Below are 17,883 nucleotides of genomic sequence, written 5' to 3' on the forward strand. Positions count from 1 at the left end.
TCGTTAAATTTTGTACAAACAGAGCACACGCTAGTTAAAATTAATGATAGTGTTGAGGTTGTATAATTCCACTAAATATGAACCTTATCATTCACTGGCTACATACAGCAGCTGATAGTCATTCTGCTGGAATTAAAGCAGTAAGTTTCTAATAACATCTGATGGCATATTGCATCATTGGGGCCGGAGCTGGCGGTCTGGCCAGCGCAAGACACGCCTCGGCCATATCCAACGAAGTTGTAGTTTTCGAGCAAACCGATCGCCTTGGTGGAACCTGGGTCTATACAAATGACGTGGGACACGACCGCAATGGATTGCCAATTCACACGAGCATGTACAAAGGCTTGCGATCGAACATCCCAAAGCAAACAATGGGCTATCTGGACTCTGCCATTGATTCCGATGTTTCCTACGTGAAACAGGAAGAAGTGCTCAGATGGCTGGAAGACTACGCGGAAAAGTTCCATCTGAACAAACTGATAAAGTTCGAGCATCATGTGATAAGAGTTAATCCGATACAAGGAGGCAGCAAATGGGAGGTGATTGTTAAGAAGTTACTCAAAAACGAGTACGAGGAATTTCAATTTGATTGTGTAATGGTTTGCAACGGTCACTATTCGTATCCGATGATTCCTGAGTATCCAGGCCGGGATCAATTCAATGGCTTACAAATTCATAGCCACGATTATCGCAGCGCTGAGCGCTTTGCGGGTGAAGATTTGCTCGTGATAGGCGCCGGCTATAGTGCACTCGACATTGTGATCGCTACGCTAAATGTTGCCAAGAGCATAACCATAAGCTACCATAAAGCAGATAATCTTCCACTAGATTTCGCCCCATCGGTTGTCAGAAAACCTAATATCTCCAGCTTAACCACGAATGGTGCCAAATTAGTAGACGGCACCGATATCAGCTGTTCCGTGATTATTTATTGCACCGGCTATGAGTACTCGTTTCCTTTCCTCTCGATTGATTGCGGAATATTTGTAGAACAACACCGAGTTCAACCACTCTACAAACAGCTCATCAACATCAACCACCCGTCGATGGCCCTGATTGGAGTACCGTTTCATTGCTGCCCAACGCAGATGATGGATTTACAGGCACGCTTCTGTGTGCAGTTTTTCAGCGGAGCGAAAAAGTTTCCTCCCAAGGAAGATATGCTACGCGAAATGGAAGCGGACATTGAAGATCGCCGGCGTCGTGGCTTACCCAAGCAATGGACGCACAAACTGGTAGGTGATTTGCAGCCGAAATACTACAATGATCTGGCGGCGACTGCTGGGGTCGAGCCGATGAAACCGGTCGTAATGAAAATCTTCGATCAGTGTATGGCACGTCGGGCGGAAAGTCTGTTGCACTATCGAAACGATAAATTTGAGGTTATAGATGATGGAGAGTTTCGACTGCTGAAGGGCTTTCAAAGCTTGTGTTTAGAATAAATTGTATAGTTCTATTTTTTGTGGAGTATCTGGCAGGATATCAAACTAATAACCAGTCGGTGTTTTTAGAATATACTTAGTGGAAATATAAATACCTAAATAAGTGTCAATTGCTATAATATAGAATGTTCCTGTAGGAAGATAAAGGTTTAGATTGTGTAGTCAGAATCACTTTCTAAGGATAAACTTTCTGCAGCTGCAAATGAATTTATTGCTAGGGGACGTTAAAAGCAATCAATGTCGTTTCTGTGAGCAAATTGTAGCGATTACATATGATGATGTTGTATCGGATTATAGAGATAACAGTCATTCATCTTACATTCAGCTTATACACTGTTTGGTTGAAGCCAAATATTTGGCTCTTTTAGACAGATAAAATTTGATCAAAGTGTACTGATCAAATATGTTGGACACAAAACACGACAAGCAAATATTCAGTTATTGGATGCCCAAGATATTTTTTCGGACTGTTCGTCGAACCTGTCGGTACATGGTTAGGACAGTGTACAGACATCTTTAGGAACGCGTCGTCTATTTGGATATTTGTAGAAATTCGATGATTTCCAACCGCAACGTGATCGTGCTGATGGCTTGCAGGGCACGTAGTGATGCACTGTTCAGGTGTCGATCGAATGACGATGAAAGAGCAAATAAAACAAAACACAAACAATTGACGGCTGTCGCAATGGCGTACATATCAAAACTTTTTTTTAACCAATTTGTTTATTTTTAGGCTCATGAGCATTTTAGCATTTTATCATATCTATAAATAGCACATTACACAGTTGCCATTTTTCGGCGTAAGAGTATTCCTTCTATACCATTTGCGTATGGTACATTACACAGTAACCATTTAGGCGTAAGCGTATTCCTTCTGTTATTCCATTATCCAGTTAGACCACCGGACAGCGGAGACAGTTGATATGATCATTGTTGTGTTATTAATAGAACAGCAGCCCGATGTTTCTTGCAGAGCAGAGCAGTTGTATGGATGAATCGATCTTATTTCGACCGTGGATCGATCTCCATCGCTGATGATTGTTGCGTGGACGTAATTATTCTGTAACAACACAAAGATGGTCAATGAGGGCCCTGAGTTTTGAACTCACGATCGATAACCTACCAAGCGAACGCGCAACCAATGTGGCTACGAAGACCCCAATTAAAACTTTTAAAGTAAAAACTCGAAGTCCAATATTTTTATAAAAAAACAGATTGGTCAAGAGGTAGAACAGATCAGAGCACAGAGGTCGTCAAGTTGGCGTGGGAAGCGATATATGTAAGCAGTTTTTAAGAAAGTGGAGAGATTTTTCCGACAGAAACTTGTTGACCACAAGCGTATTGGAATCGATATTCTTTCAATATACGGGGTATTCTGCTAATACCAGTATTTTACTTGACAAAAAAGTCACAGGAGGGTTGTGTCCGAGACACGACCACATAGTTGACGTAGGATTCCGTTAGGCTTACTGTTTTTTTATATGTTTGAAGAATTACATTGTTAAACTCTTCGATAATAATTTGGTGACCCGGAAAAAGGCCATTTTGTCTGGCTGTTAGGTATCGTTTGTTCACAATCGAGTGATGATAATAGAAGTCATTGGGTGGTTTGTATCACAATAGAAGATTCCAAAGTGGAATGAGATATGATGAAAGCCGCCCACCAGAAAAAAGGGTTACTTTATTATAGAGAAAATATATTTAAAACGGAAAAGGTAATTTCATTTATAATTTTTACTTTCTGAATGTTTATTCAATTCATTTTCATTTTCGCTTTAAACCCAACGGAACACGGAACATTCATTTTTCCAATTTTTCTCGTCGCATGAACTTTCCTTGAGAGAAAAAAATCGTTTCATATTTCAAGTCATTTTAACACAACCGCTACATATACAATTTTACACTTACACTTGTGCTTAAAGTTTTACAATGCATGATCGGTCATTGATATGAAATTTCACGAAGCAACCAACATATAAGTTCCAAATTTAAATTTTATTTAAATTCTATCGAACATAAGTTCTATTCAATTTATTGAAACATCATTCTTCAATCAATCCATCGAGAAATTCATATTGGAACGAAAATAAAAATAAACACTCGTTCATCGCTCCCAACTTATTCGCCAGCACGTATGCAATCAGCAATGCCCACGCTAGTCACAATGAGCACTATCCATTTGTGCGCGTCATTTGTTAAACTATCGACCACGAGGGTACTCATATGCTGATTTTCCCCAGGTACATTGAATTTGAAGTCTTTTTTTTTTTATCCCATTTATTTATTTATCAGGCTCAATAGCATTTTATCTGTTACAGAGCCGGGTTTTTTATCGTGTACATGTACATATGTTTATGTTTCTATAAATTGTAAATTACACAGTAGAAGTAGTAGCCATTTAGGCGTTAGGTTTTACTCTTCCATTACATTATGGTAAATTACACTGTAGTAGCCATTTAGGCGTAAGGGTATTCTATCTGTTCTTCCATTGTTCAGCAGACCGGACAGCGGAGACAGAATTTGAAATCTCTGTTAGGGAATACATGTCGTTGGAAATAAAAGCTCCCTCTGCTTTTACGTATTTGCAATGCCGATTTCCTCCAGGCAGCTTGGTTTTGATCTCTTTTTTTTATTAATTCGTTTATTTTTGCAGGCTCAGTAACTTAAGTTTAAAGGAGCCGAATTCTTAAATATAATTTTAAAACTATATATATAAACAATTTTCTTACATCTATGGTTAGTAAGGTGGAAAACCGATTACTCGCGGTGTACTCGAGTTTAGAAGGTTGACATATTTTTAGGAGAAGGATGGGGTATAAGGAAACTGTAACAATGTTGATGAACACTCAATTCTTAAATCTGTTCGTATATCTACAGTGTTTTTACATTTCAACTTATTCTACTATTTATAACAAGGGGACGAATTACCCGCAAAGGAAGGAAAGGAGGGTATAAGGACATAGGGACAATCACACACGAAGATCGATAGCTTTAAGGAGAACACATATAGAGGACATGTAATCAAGGTCTAACCGAGCCAACACATCTCTCACCGGTACATTGGGCTGTCTTCCTCGGGCCCGAAGGGAGTTTTCTAAATTCGATCTGGCGACCAGATACACCTCGCACGACCAAACAACGTGCTCGATGTCGCGATAACCTTGGCCACAAACACAGAGATTGCTGCTGGCAAGATTGAAACGGAAGAGTAGTGCATCTAACGAACAGTGATTGGACATGAGTCGGGAGAAGGTGCGAATAAAGTCCCGACTCAATTCCAGACTTTTGAACCACGGATTGAGGCTAACCTTAGGGATAATCGAGTGAAACCAATGGCCCAATTCATCTTCATTCCACTTGCGTTGCCAGTTAGCGATGGTATTTTTGCGGACTAAAGAATAAAATTCATTGAAGGCGATTTGACGCTGATAAATGTCGCCTTCAATCGCACCTACCTTAGCTAATGAGTCAGCCCTCTCATTACCCGGAATTGAGCAATGAGAAGGGACCCAGACAAAGGTAATGACATAACAGCGTCTGGATAAAGCACTCAAAATTTTTCGTATTCTCTCAAGGAAGTACGGCGAGTGCTTTTCCGACCGCTTCGACAGAGCTAATGGCGAGTTTACATTAGGGAGATCTATAGCTATAGATGGATTTATTCACGTGAAAATAGGTGTAAACGGGTGAGAATAAATATGATACACTTATTCGAGGTATCTTCTTTTTCTGGAATGGCGTTCACGTTCCCTGTGGAACTTTCGCCGTCTCAACGTATGCCATTAACTAGCGTCATTTATTAATGCTTAGTTGAGATTTCTTTAGCCAAATAACACGCCTTGAATGTATTCCGAGGGGCAAGCTCTAGAATACGCGTGACCACAGTGCAAGTCGAAGGAAATTTCTCTGACGAAAAATCCCCCGGCCAGAACGGGGATCGAACCCGAACACCCGGCATGATAATGTGAGACGCTAACCACTCGGCCACGGGTGCACCCTATTCGAGGTATATATAACTTGAATAAATTCAGCATATGTAAACGCTTGTGAATTTCTCACTGGTGAGAAATCACTAAAGTTGGATGCAATTCTACTTCAGGTGAATAAATTCACCGAAAATATGAATATATTCATTATAGAAGTTCACCTAGTGTAAACGGTTGATGCGATTTCTATAAATCTCATCATATTTCTTCACATGAATATATCACTAGTCTAAACCCACCCTAAGACTATCCGTTACAATGTAATAGTGTTCAACAGGTCGTGAGGCGACGCTGTCCAGCGCCCAATTAATTGCTGCCAATTCAGCAATATACACTGAGCAAGGATTCTGAAGACTGTGTGAGGCGCTAAAAAATTCGTTGAACACTCCAAATCCTGTGGACTCATTTATAGTGGACCCATCAGTAAAGTACATATTATCACAATTGATACGCCCATATTTTGCATTGAAGATCGTAGGAACGATCCCCGATCGATGATAATCTGGAATTCCATGGATTTTCTCCTTCATGAACAGATCAAAATGTACAGAGGAATTGATGTAGTCAGGAAAACAAACACGGTTGGGAATATACGAAGAAGGATCAACCTGCATGGAGATGAATTCATGATATGAAGTCATGAATCCAGAATGAAAATTTAGCCCGATCAGCTGCTCAAAATTTCCGATCACCAATGGGTTCATGACCTTACACCGGATGAAGAACCGAAGAGATAATAAATTGAAGCGATCTTTTAGTGGGAGTAGGCCTGCCAAAACCTCGAGACTCATGGTATGCGTTGAGGGCATACATCCCAACGGGTTTTGATCTCTGTTAGGGAACACACTTCGGTGGGAACAAAAGATCCCTTTACTTTGATGTATTTGCAATGCCGATTTCTCCGTATCTTCAATTTCGACCATTCAGAACAAGGTATTTCCGTTTGGAGATTTTTCGATTGTTTGATAGATAGTTTCATATGATATATGATTTTATCCATTGTGATGAATTGTTATGAAGTGCTCAGATCGATTGAAACGATAGAATAGAAGATATGCTACGCGAAATGGAAGCGGACATTGAAGATCGCCGGCGTCGTGGCTTACCCAAGCAATGGACGCACAAACTGGTAGGTGATTTGCAGCCGAAATACTACAATGATCTGGCGGCGACTGCTGGGGTCGAGCCGATGAAACCGGTCGTAATGAAAATCTTCGATCAGTGTATGGCACGTCGGGCGGAAAGTCTGTTGCACTATCGAAACGATAAATTTGAGGTTATAGATGATGGAGAGTTTCGACTGCTGAAGGGCTTTCAAAGCTTGTGTTTAGAATAAATTGTATAGTTCTATTTTTTGTGGAGTATCTGGCAGGATATCAAACTAATAACCAGTCGGTGTTTTTAGAATATACTTAGTGGAAATATAAATACCTAAATAAGTGTCAATTGCTATAATATAGAATGTTCCTGTAGGAAGATAAAGGTTTAGATTGTGTAGTCAGAATCACTTTCTAAGGATAAACTTTCTGCAGCTGCAAATGAATTTATTGCTAGGGGACGTTAAAAGCAATCAATGTCGTTTCTGTGAGCAAATTGTAGCGATTACATATGATGATGTTGTATCGGATTATAGAGATAACAGTCATTCATCTTACATTCAGCTTATACACTGTTTGGTTGAAGCCAAATATTTGGCTCTTTTAGACAGATAAAATTTGATCAAAGTGTACTGATCAAATATGTTGGACACAAAACACGACAAGCAAATATTCAGTTATTGGATGCCCAAGATATTTTTTCGGACTGTTCGTCGAACCTGTCGGTACATGGTTAGGACAGTGTACAGACATCTTTAGGAACGCGTCGTCTATTTGGATATTTGTAGAAATTCGATGATTTCCAACCGCAACGTGATCGTGCTGATGGCTTGCAGGGCACGTAGTGATGCACTGTTCAGGTGTCGATCGAATGACGATGAAAGAGCAAATAAAACAAAACACAAACAATTGACGGCTGTCGCAATGGCGTACATATCAAAACTTTTTTTTAACCAATTTGTTTATTTTTAGGCTCATGAGCATTTTAGCATTTTATCATATCTATAAATAGCACATTACACAGTTGCCATTTTTCGGCGTAAGAGTATTCCTTCTATACCATTTGCGTATGGTACATTACACAGTAACCATTTAGGCGTAAGCGTATTCCTTCTGTTATTCCATTATCCAGTTAGACCACCGGACAGCGGAGACAGTTGATATGATCATTGTTGTGTTATTAATAGAACAGCAGCCCGATGTTTCTTGCAGAGCAGAGCAGTTGTATGGATGAATCGATCTTATTTCGACCGTGGATCGATCTCCATCGCTGATGATTGTTGCGTGGACGTAATTATTCTGTAACAACACAAAGATGGTCAATGAGGGCCCTGAGTTTTGAACTCACGATCGATAACCTACCAAGCGAACGCGCAACCAATGTGGCTACGAAGACCCCAATTAAAACTTTTAAAGTAAAAACTCGAAGTCCAATATTTTTATAAAAAAACAGATTGGTCAAGAGGTAGAACAGATCAGAGCACAGAGGTCGTCAAGTTGGCGTGGGAAGCGATATATGTAAGCAGTTTTTAAGAAAGTGGAGAGATTTTTCCGACAGAAACTTGTTGACCACAAGCGTATTGGAATCGATATTCTTTCAATATACGGGGTATTCTGCTAATACCAGTATTTTACTTGACAAAAAAGTCACAGGAGGGTTGTGTCCGAGACACGACCACATAGTTGACGTAGGATTCCGTTAGGCTTACTGTTTTTTTATATGTTTGAAGAATTACATTGTTAAACTCTTCGATAATAATTTGGTGACCCGGAAAAAGGCCATTTTGTCTGGCTGTTAGGTATCGTTTGTTCACAATCGAGTGATGATAATAGAAGTCATTGGGTGGTTTGTATCACAATAGAAGATTCCAAAGTGGAATGAGATATGATGAAAGCCGCCCACCAGAAAAAAGGGTTACTTTATTATAGAGAAAATATATTTAAAACGGAAAAGGTAATTTCATTTATAATTTTTACTTTCTGAATGTTTATTCAATTCATTTTCATTTTCGCTTTAAACCCAACGGAACACGGAACATTCATTTTTCCAATTTTTCTCGTCGCATGAACTTTCCTTGAGAGAAAAAAATCGTTTCATATTTCAAGTCATTTTAACACAACCGCTACATATACAATTTTACACTTACACTTGTGCTTAAAGTTTTACAATGCATGATCGGTCATTGATATGAAATTTCACGAAGCAACCAACATATAAGTTCCAAATTTAAATTTTATTTAAATTCTATCGAACATAAGTTCTATTCAATTTATTGAAACATCATTCTTCAATCAATCCATCGAGAAATTCATATTGGAACGAAAATAAAAATAAACACTCGTTCATCGCTCCCAACTTATTCGCCAGCACGTATGCAATCAGCAATGCCCACGCTAGTCACAATGAGCACTATCCATTTGTGCGCGTCATTTGTTAAACTATCGACCACGAGGGTACTCATATGCTGATTTTCCCCAGGTACATTGAATTTGAAGTCTTTTTTTTTTTATCCCATTTATTTATTTATCAGGCTCAATAGCATTTTATCTGTTACAGAGCCGGGTTTTTTATCGTGTACATGTACATATGTTTATGTTTCTATAAATTGTAAATTACACAGTAGAAGTAGTAGCCATTTAGGCGTTAGGTTTTACTCTTCCATTACATTATGGTAAATTACACTGTAGTAGCCATTTAGGCGTAAGGGTATTCTATCTGTTCTTCCATTGTTCAGCAGACCGGACAGCGGAGACAGAATTTGAAATCTCTGTTAGGGAATACATGTCGTTGGAAATAAAAGCTCCCTCTGCTTTTACGTATTTGCAATGCCGATTTCCTCCAGGCAGCTTGGTTTTGATCTCTTTTTTTTATTAATTCGTTTATTTTTGCAGGCTCAGTAACTTAAGTTTAAAGGAGCCGAATTCTTAAATATAATTTTAAAACTATATATATAAACAATTTTCTTACATCTATGGTTAGTAAGGTGGAAAACCGATTACTCGCGGTGTACTCGAGTTTAGAAGGTTGACATATTTTTAGGAGAAGGATGGGGTATAAGGAAACTGTAACAATGTTGATGAACACTCAATTCTTAAATCTGTTCGTATATCTACAGTGTTTTTACATTTCAACTTATTCTACTATTTATAACAAGGGGACGAATTACCCGCAAAGGAAGGAAAGGAGGGTATAAGGACATAGGGACAATCACACACGAAGATCGATAGCTTTAAGGAGAACACATATAGAGGACATGTAATCAAGGTCTAACCGAGCCAACACATCTCTCACCGGTACATTGGGCTGTCTTCCTCGGGCCCGAAGGGAGTTTTCTAAATTCGATCTGGCGACCAGATACACCTCGCACGACCAAACAACGTGCTCGATGTCGCGATAACCTTGGCCACAAACACAGAGATTGCTGCTGGCAAGATTGAAACGGAAGAGTAGTGCATCTAACGAACAGTGATTGGACATGAGTCGGGAGAAGGTGCGAATAAAGTCCCGACTCAATTCCAGACTTTTGAACCACGGATTGAGGCTAACCTTAGGGATAATCGAGTGAAACCAATGGCCCAATTCATCTTCATTCCACTTGCGTTGCCAGTTAGCGATGGTATTTTTGCGGACTAAAGAATAAAATTCATTGAAGGCGATTTGACGCTGATAAATGTCGCCTTCAATCGCACCTACCTTAGCTAATGAGTCAGCCCTCTCATTACCCGGAATTGAGCAATGAGAAGGGACCCAGACAAAGGTAATGACATAACAGCGTCTGGATAAAGCACTCAAAATTTTTCGTATTCTCTCAAGGAAGTACGGCGAGTGCTTTTCCGACCGCTTCGACAGAGCTAATGGCGAGTTTACATTAGGGAGATCTATAGCTATAGATGGATTTATTCACGTGAAAATAGGTGTAAACGGGTGAGAATAAATATGATACACTTATTCGAGGTATCTTCTTTTTCTGGAATGGCGTTCACGTTCCCTGTGGAACTTTCGCCGTCTCAACGTATGCCATTAACTAGCGTCATTTATTAATGCTTAGTTGAGATTTCTTTAGCCAAATAACACGCCTTGAATGTATTCCGAGGGGCAAGCTCTAGAATACGCGTGACCACAGTGCAAGTCGAAGGAAATTTCTCTGACGAAAAATCCCCCGGCCAGAACGGGGATCGAACCCGAACACCCGGCATGATAATGTGAGACGCTAACCACTCGGCCACGGGTGCACCCTATTCGAGGTATATATAACTTGAATAAATTCAGCATATGTAAACGCTTGTGAATTTCTCACTGGTGAGAAATCACTAAAGTTGGATGCAATTCTACTTCAGGTGAATAAATTCACCGAAAATATGAATATATTCATTATAGAAGTTCACCTAGTGTAAACGGTTGATGCGATTTCTATAAATCTCATCATATTTCTTCACATGAATATATCACTAGTCTAAACCCACCCTAAGACTATCCGTTACAATGTAATAGTGTTCAACAGGTCGTGAGGCGACGCTGTCCAGCGCCCAATTAATTGCTGCCAATTCAGCAATATACACTGAGCAAGGATTCTGAAGACTGTGTGAGGCGCTAAAAAATTCGTTGAACACTCCAAATCCTGTGGACTCATTTATAGTGGACCCATCAGTAAAGTACATATTATCACAATTGATACGCCCATATTTTGCATTGAAGATCGTAGGAACGATCCCCGATCGATGATAATCTGGAATTCCATGGATTTTCTCCTTCATGAACAGATCAAAATGTACAGAGGAATTGATGTAGTCAGGAAAACAAACACGGTTGGGAATATACGAAGAAGGATCAACCTGCATGGAGATGAATTCATGATATGAAGTCATGAATCCAGAATGAAAATTTAGCCCGATCAGCTGCTCAAAATTTCCGATCACCAATGGGTTCATGACCTTACACCGGATGAAGAACCGAAGAGATAATAAATTGAAGCGATCTTTTAGTGGGAGTAGGCCTGCCAAAACCTCGAGACTCATGGTATGCGTTGAGGGCATACATCCCAACGGGTTTTGATCTCTGTTAGGGAACACACTTCGGTGGGAACAAAAGATCCCTTTACTTTGATGTATTTGCAATGCCGATTTCTCCGTATCTTCAATTTCGACCATTCAGAACAAGGTATTTCCGTTTGGAGATTTTTCGATTGTTTGATAGATAGTTTCATATGATATATGATTTTATCCATTGTGATGAATTGTTATGAAGTGCTCAGATCGATTGAAACAAATATCTCGTAAATCAGGAAATAACTGACCAACAACTGTATGTACATGAGCCGCCGTATGTGTCGTCAATTTCAACCAATCAGAAGTGGGTATTTCCGTAAGGATAGGGGTTGAGATTTTTCAATTGTTTAATAGTTAGTTCCATGACATATATTATTTTATCCAATGTAAAAAATTGTTATGGAGTGCCGAAATTGATTGTCACAAAAATCTCTTCAATCCATCATGAAATGACTGAGCAATAAGCTTTTGAAATTGGACAATTTTCACGATGTGCTCGACTTTCAATTTTCATTTTGTACCCCCATATTTTCCCGAAAGACGTAATCCTACGTCAAAAAATAAATAAAGAAATCCTAAGTCACGAAAACGTTTGCTGCTTTTAAAGGAGAAACATGTCAGATTGTGGTTTATGGTTTCACCAAATGCCCCACGATTTTATTTTAGTCTCATTATTGTCCTAGATTAATTAAAGTAGGAGTGTGATAACTGCTACCTGCCTAAAGGGTGTGTCACATCAAATTGCATCACGGAAAAAACGCTGTAGAAATTCGCCCAGTAGACCGATCCTTTTGAAAAGTTTAGACAGTAAAATAAAAACTATTAAACAACTTTTGGCATTTTCTTTTATTCATACTTCGAGCCCAAGCCCGTATGCTCGCACCTTCCTCCTTACCCCGTCCATAAGGTTCTATACAACGTCAGGTTGTAGTTTTTTTTTGAACAGAAATCCATTTTCTCTTGAAGTCCGCCTCCGATTTGACAACTTTTGGGTTCTTCCGGAGGGCCTGCTTCATAATCGCCCAATATTTCTCTATTGGGCGAAGCTCCGGCGCGTTGGGCGGGTTCATTTCCTTTGGCACGAAGGTGACCCCGTTGGCTTCGTACCACTCCAACACGTCCTTTCAATAGTGGCACGAGGCGAGATCCGGCCAGAAGATGGTCGGGCCCTCGTGCTGCTTCAATAGTGGTAGTAAGCGCTTCTGTAGGCACTCCTTAAGGTAAACCTGCCCGTTTACCGTGCCGGTCATCACGAAGGGGGCGCTCCGCTTTCCGCAAGAGCAGATCGCTTGCCACACCATGTACTTTTTGGCAAACTTGGATAGTTTCTGCTTGCGAATCTCCTCCAGAACGCTGAATTTGTCCTCTGCGGAGAAGAACAACCCGTGCTCCCGTGGCCGAGTGGTTAGCGTCACAACTAACATGCCGGGTGTTCGGGTTCGATTCCCGTTCTGGTCGGGGGAATTTTTCGTCAAAGAAATTGCCTCCGTCTTGCACTGTGGTCACGCGTATTCTAGAGCATGCCACTCAGAATGCATTCAAGGCGTGTTATTTGGCATAGAAATCTCAACTAAGTACTAATAAAAATGACGCAAGTAATACTACGTTGAGACGGCGAAGTTCCTCTAGGAACGTTAGTGCCATTGAAGAAGAAGAAGAAGAAGGAGAAGAACAACAGGCCTGGCAGCTGACGAAAGTCCGCTTTGACGTAGGTTTCGTCGTCCATTACCAGTCAATGCGGCTTCGTCAGCATTTCGGTGTACAGCTTCCGGGCTCACGTCTTCCCCACCATTTTTGCCTTTCGTCGCGGTTAAGAGCCTTCTGAACCTTGTATGTACGCAGGCCCTCCCGCTGCTTGGTCCGCTGGACGAATGAACTTGACAAATTCAGCTTATTGGCGACATCCCGGACCGAACTTCTCGGATCACGTCTAAACTGCTTAACTACGCGCTTGTGATCTTTTTCACTGACGGAGCATCCATTTTTGCCGTTCTTCACCTTCCGGTCGATGGTTAGGTTCTCGAAGTATCGTTTTAGTACTCTGCTGACCGTGGATTGGACGATTCCCAGCATCTTACCGATGTCCCGATGTGACAACTCCGGATTCTCGAAATGAGTGCACAGGATTAATTCACGACGCTCTTTTTCGTTCGACGACATTTTTCCAAATTTACGAAAAATTGACAGTGAAGCATGGTCAACGTGATCTATACACTCTTATCTGATTATAAGCGAAAGCTGAAGATATAATTCCTAAAAATTAAATTTCTACAGCGTTTTTTCCGTGATGCAATTTGATGTGACACACCCTTTAATTAGTTTTATAGCTTTTAGTACATTATCTGTATTATTATTATGTTCAATCACAAAAAAAACGGTTTAATTAAAAAAGTTTGTTAACTTATTTTATTTATTCATATGGTGTGCATCAGAATGTTTACTTGAACATCATGAAGGAAAATATGCAGCAGTACCAACAAAATGAAATTGAATAGAGGATTCAAGTTTTACCAGGATAATTACCCAAAGCACAAGGCACATAAAGTTCTCACAAGGTTACATTACAATTGCACAAAAGTTGATATTTCTCCACAATCTCCCGACATCAACTCCAGTTAAAAACTATTGAAGTTTTCTGTGTAGGAAGCTTAGAATCAGAATTCTGAAAATATCGATTTTCAAAACCATTTCCACCGGAATACATTAAAAAAAAAACTCGTAGCAACGGCTGAAGGCAGCTAAAGACAGTAGCAATGAACAAGGATTATCATACTAAAGATAGAATTCTTAAATTGAACAGCGCCTTCAAAATCGAGATGGAATTTCAACCACAGTACGAATATGAGTTTGCGTCAATTTTCATACATTCGTCTTTCCTAGAAAAATCACTTTGCTTGTTGTGCTTGTTTTTTTGTTTTGTTATGATCCTTTCGTTCTTTTTTTGGACAGAGAGTGTATTTACGATTAATTTTGACCACATAAACATCGAGATACCTGAAGAATATATCCTGGTAAACAATGGTAAGTTCAGTTTTTAATTGTTACTGAAAATACTAATTTGTAATCTTAAATTTTTTACAATCTGAGTAACGGGAAAACAGTTGATGATCGATAACCAGCAACCGAAAAGTAGCGATAGCGGTAGAAAGAATAAGAACCTATCCAAGCAAGAAGAAATGGATGCAGTTTGTGTAGATGTGCTGGAGGAAATGGGAAAAGCTTTGCTCTCCAAATCCTCCACCACCTGTACGGGAAAAAGGCAGCTTTGGAGACGATGCAACAGCATTCATTCATTTGATATGGACTGATATTCTCTGATGATCAAATCCTGAAGAAACACATCAAAAGCTTCTTGTTCTTGTTAAAAAAAAGTACAATTTCACGACTAACTATACAACTGACTAAAATTGTCGTCAACCCCCCCTCTGCGTAGTTTGTGGGCTTGGTAATTCGATTTTTTCTAAATTCAGGCCCGATGCCACAAAGTAGTGGTAGCGGAATGTTTGACAGATCATGGTACATGTCACCTTATTTAACTTTAAGCGCAAGATAGCAGCATTAAACATAAATCGGATATGACATCAAAATGCTGTTTTATTCATACGAAATCAGCCAAACTTCCATTTTCGAAAAGTAAATACTTCGTTGTTACTTTTATTCATACCAAACGTAGTAAAAACACAATCTCATTGCTCGACTGCTCGATTGAAGTAAAATAAAGCTAATTTTTTTACTCAACTAAGTATTAATAAATGACGCTAGTTAATGCATACGTTGAGACGACAAAAGTTCCGTTCGTTAACGCCATTCAAGAAGAAGAGGAAAGCTAAATTTAGTTTTTTCTATATGACCTATTGTTACTGATGTGTTGCATTTATGAAAAATGTATTGAAGTGATGTTGATTTAGGTAATAAAAAAGGAAATTTATGGCATTGATGAAAAACAACCAAACAGCACCGAGAAAATGCCTTGTTTGATTAGCTTTTCTAGATTTTCACGAAACAAAATATAAAACTCTTCGCATTCTTTGAAGTCCATTACAAAATTTAATGTCTTCACAGTCAAATGTTTTCAAAATGAAAACACACTTCTGGCATCCCTGTCCGCGAGTAAAAAGGCAATTCGGAACTGCTCACTGACTCGAGTCACTACCCGATCAGCAATGGGTGCATGTGATAGTGAGCGTAGTGAGTGCCTGTGACAGGCAAACTGCGCTACTTGTTACCAACCAGTCCGTGCCGCGTTTGTAATCAGTAAACAGCCATCAAGTCACGAACGATCGAAGTCGCAATCATTTTCAATCTGTTACCTTTAATATACACCATGATGAATGTTAACTCGCAACAAGTGAATATAACGTTGGTAGAAGAAGTGGAAAAACACCCTGTTCTATATGACTACAATCGACCAGGATACTCGCAAAAGAATGAAACAGAAAAAGCGTGGGGTGAAGTTGCAAGGGTTGTGCGGATGCCAGGTATGAGTATTTTTAATTCAATTCAATATTGAAATATGTGAATAGAAATTCTATTTTGTGCATATACCCTGATGTTGAGTAAATATATTGTTTTTGATTTGATTTCGAGAAACATCGACTGTCCATCATTGTTGTCCAGTGTTTCGTTTTATGCGCCTTCCCGTCAACTTCGTGAGCGTGAATTATTGTTTATTAGACGACACAGAACATCTTATGGCCTCAGTAACCCGTTGAATGTTTGTTTTCGTTTGTTCAACAGTGTTTGTGCAGTGTTCGAATATGACATGTCCAAAAATTTGTTCGAAAATAGGATTCAGTTTTTATCAGTTTAAGTTCAGTCTGTGGAATTGTTTTTTAATATTAGAGACGTTGCAAATAAATCATAATATTACACTGTCTGTAAGAATATGTTTTCTGATATTTATCACATCTCTTTAGCTTTATAGAATGAACAATGTAATGAGTACATTACAAAGGTGACGGCTCAAGAAAATTTGACCCTCTATCAAACCTTAAAATATTTGCACCTAGCACCCTGCATTCTGCTGTACTCCCTTTTTATTTTATTTTTTGTTACAGTTGAAGATTGCAAGGAGAGATGGAAGAACCTGAAAGCAGTTTTTGTTCGGAACCTGAAACCCCCGAATTCACGGAAACGACCGAAGAAAGCTTACTATCTAATGGATGCTATGCAGTTTACTGTGCCATATATTAGGTCATTGGAAACGCTTTCAGAGAATATGAAAGACCCTCTGAAGCAGGAAGATCACGATGAAGAAGAAATAACTGAGGACTTTGAGGAATATACCTACGAATATGAGACAACAGAAGAACCGGAAATAGTTCCAACACCGCGTCGGTCGCCGGCACCGGGCACAACAAAAACTAAACGGCTCATTGAAAACGACACTGCACGCGTTGGACATGTGCCACGCAAAACAACCAAGCCCAAGCCGCTTGACTCCGAGGAATCAAACCCGCAAACAGAAGGGTTGAAAATGTTCCTGCTCAGTATGCTACCTGATCTTCTGAAAATGTCAGATGGGCAAGTTCGACGGTTCAAGCGTATGGCTTTGGTTGCTGTTGATGACGTTTTGTCTGACCGCCCATAATACCCTATGATATTCGGATAAGAGAGAAACTGAGTAAAGAGTGTATTTCATGATAAGATGCATGGAATTCACTAGACTTTCAAACAACAACAATGTGATAAAATAAATATTTTTGTTTTCTAAAAAACAAAATTGTACGTTAATCTATCTTATATCCTAAAAGTCTGCAGTCTTTTCAACTTTGGCTTACTATACAGAAAATTCGTAAAAAATATGAAATTCACTATTGAGAGCTCATTCTTGACATTTATTTCTTGAAGATTATTTCATGGTCATATACTGCTATAATATTGGTCACGACTACGTGTTAGCTGATCCATACGTACCCGATACCCATATTTCGAGATACTTATTCGAGCACATCGGCTGGTATCTTACCGATTACACGTGTGGTATTCATCCCTATTCCGGAACCCAATCGGATTTGAAATTAGCTTGATGTTGCATTCTGTAACCCGATAGAGGCGAATGAACTGCAAAATTTAAAGCCTCTGAAAAAGAACTGAACTGAACTGAACTGGACTGTAGCCCGAACGAGATCGACTTCTGCATTTTACAATCCATCCGAGATTCAAACCCACCATTACTCAATGTCGCATTAGAGGCGATTGTGACCTGTAATTGGAAATAACATAAAGTGATATTTTCCATTCAAATTTCAACAGTTTAAAAGACGGGTGGGTAATGTAGGGGACATAACCGGAGTGACGTAGGACTATACA

General features: G+C 39.4%; 2 protein-coding genes across 2 annotated transcripts; both read left to right on the forward strand.

The window, feature by feature from the left end:
* The first annotated feature begins 34 nt into the window (after positions 1 to 34).
* Positions 35 to 3,265, forward strand: LOC129768519 (senecionine N-oxygenase-like). The gene has a single exon (XM_055770228.1). It carries the CDS (start codon positions 162 to 164, stop codon positions 1,440 to 1,442), a length of 1,281 nt encoding a protein of 426 aa, XP_055626203.1. The 5' UTR covers positions 35 to 161; the 3' UTR covers positions 1,443 to 3,265.
* Positions 3,266 to 15,731: 12,466 nt separating this feature from the next.
* Positions 15,732 to 17,277, forward strand: LOC129769621 (transcription factor Adf-1-like). The gene is made up of 2 exons (XM_055772002.1): positions 15,732 to 16,049; positions 16,629 to 17,277. Exons 1-2 carry the CDS (start codon positions 15,896 to 15,898, stop codon positions 17,159 to 17,161), a joined length of 687 nt encoding a protein of 228 aa, XP_055627977.1. The 5' UTR covers positions 15,732 to 15,895; the 3' UTR covers positions 17,162 to 17,277.
* Positions 17,278 to 17,883: the final 606 nt, after the last annotated feature.

This window comes from Toxorhynchites rutilus, chromosome 2 (assembly GCF_029784135.1).
Source record: "Toxorhynchites rutilus septentrionalis strain SRP chromosome 2, ASM2978413v1, whole genome shotgun sequence".
Lineage (NCBI taxonomy): Eukaryota > Metazoa > Arthropoda > Insecta > Diptera > Culicidae > Toxorhynchites > Toxorhynchites rutilus.

Excerpts from the sequence above, each read along its gene's own strand:
- LOC129769621 (XM_055772002.1), top strand. The coding sequence starts at position 15,896 with ATGATGAATGTTAACTCGCAACAAGTGAATATAACGTTGGTAGAAGAA. Across the intron at positions 16,050-16,628 it reads AAGGGTTGTGCGGATGCCAG|TTGAAGATTGCAAGGAGAGA; the intron begins GTATGAGTATTT and ends TTTTTGTTACAG.
- LOC129768519 (XM_055770228.1), top strand. The coding sequence starts at position 162 with ATGGCATATTGCATCATTGGGGCCGGAGCTGGCGGTCTGGCCAGCGCA.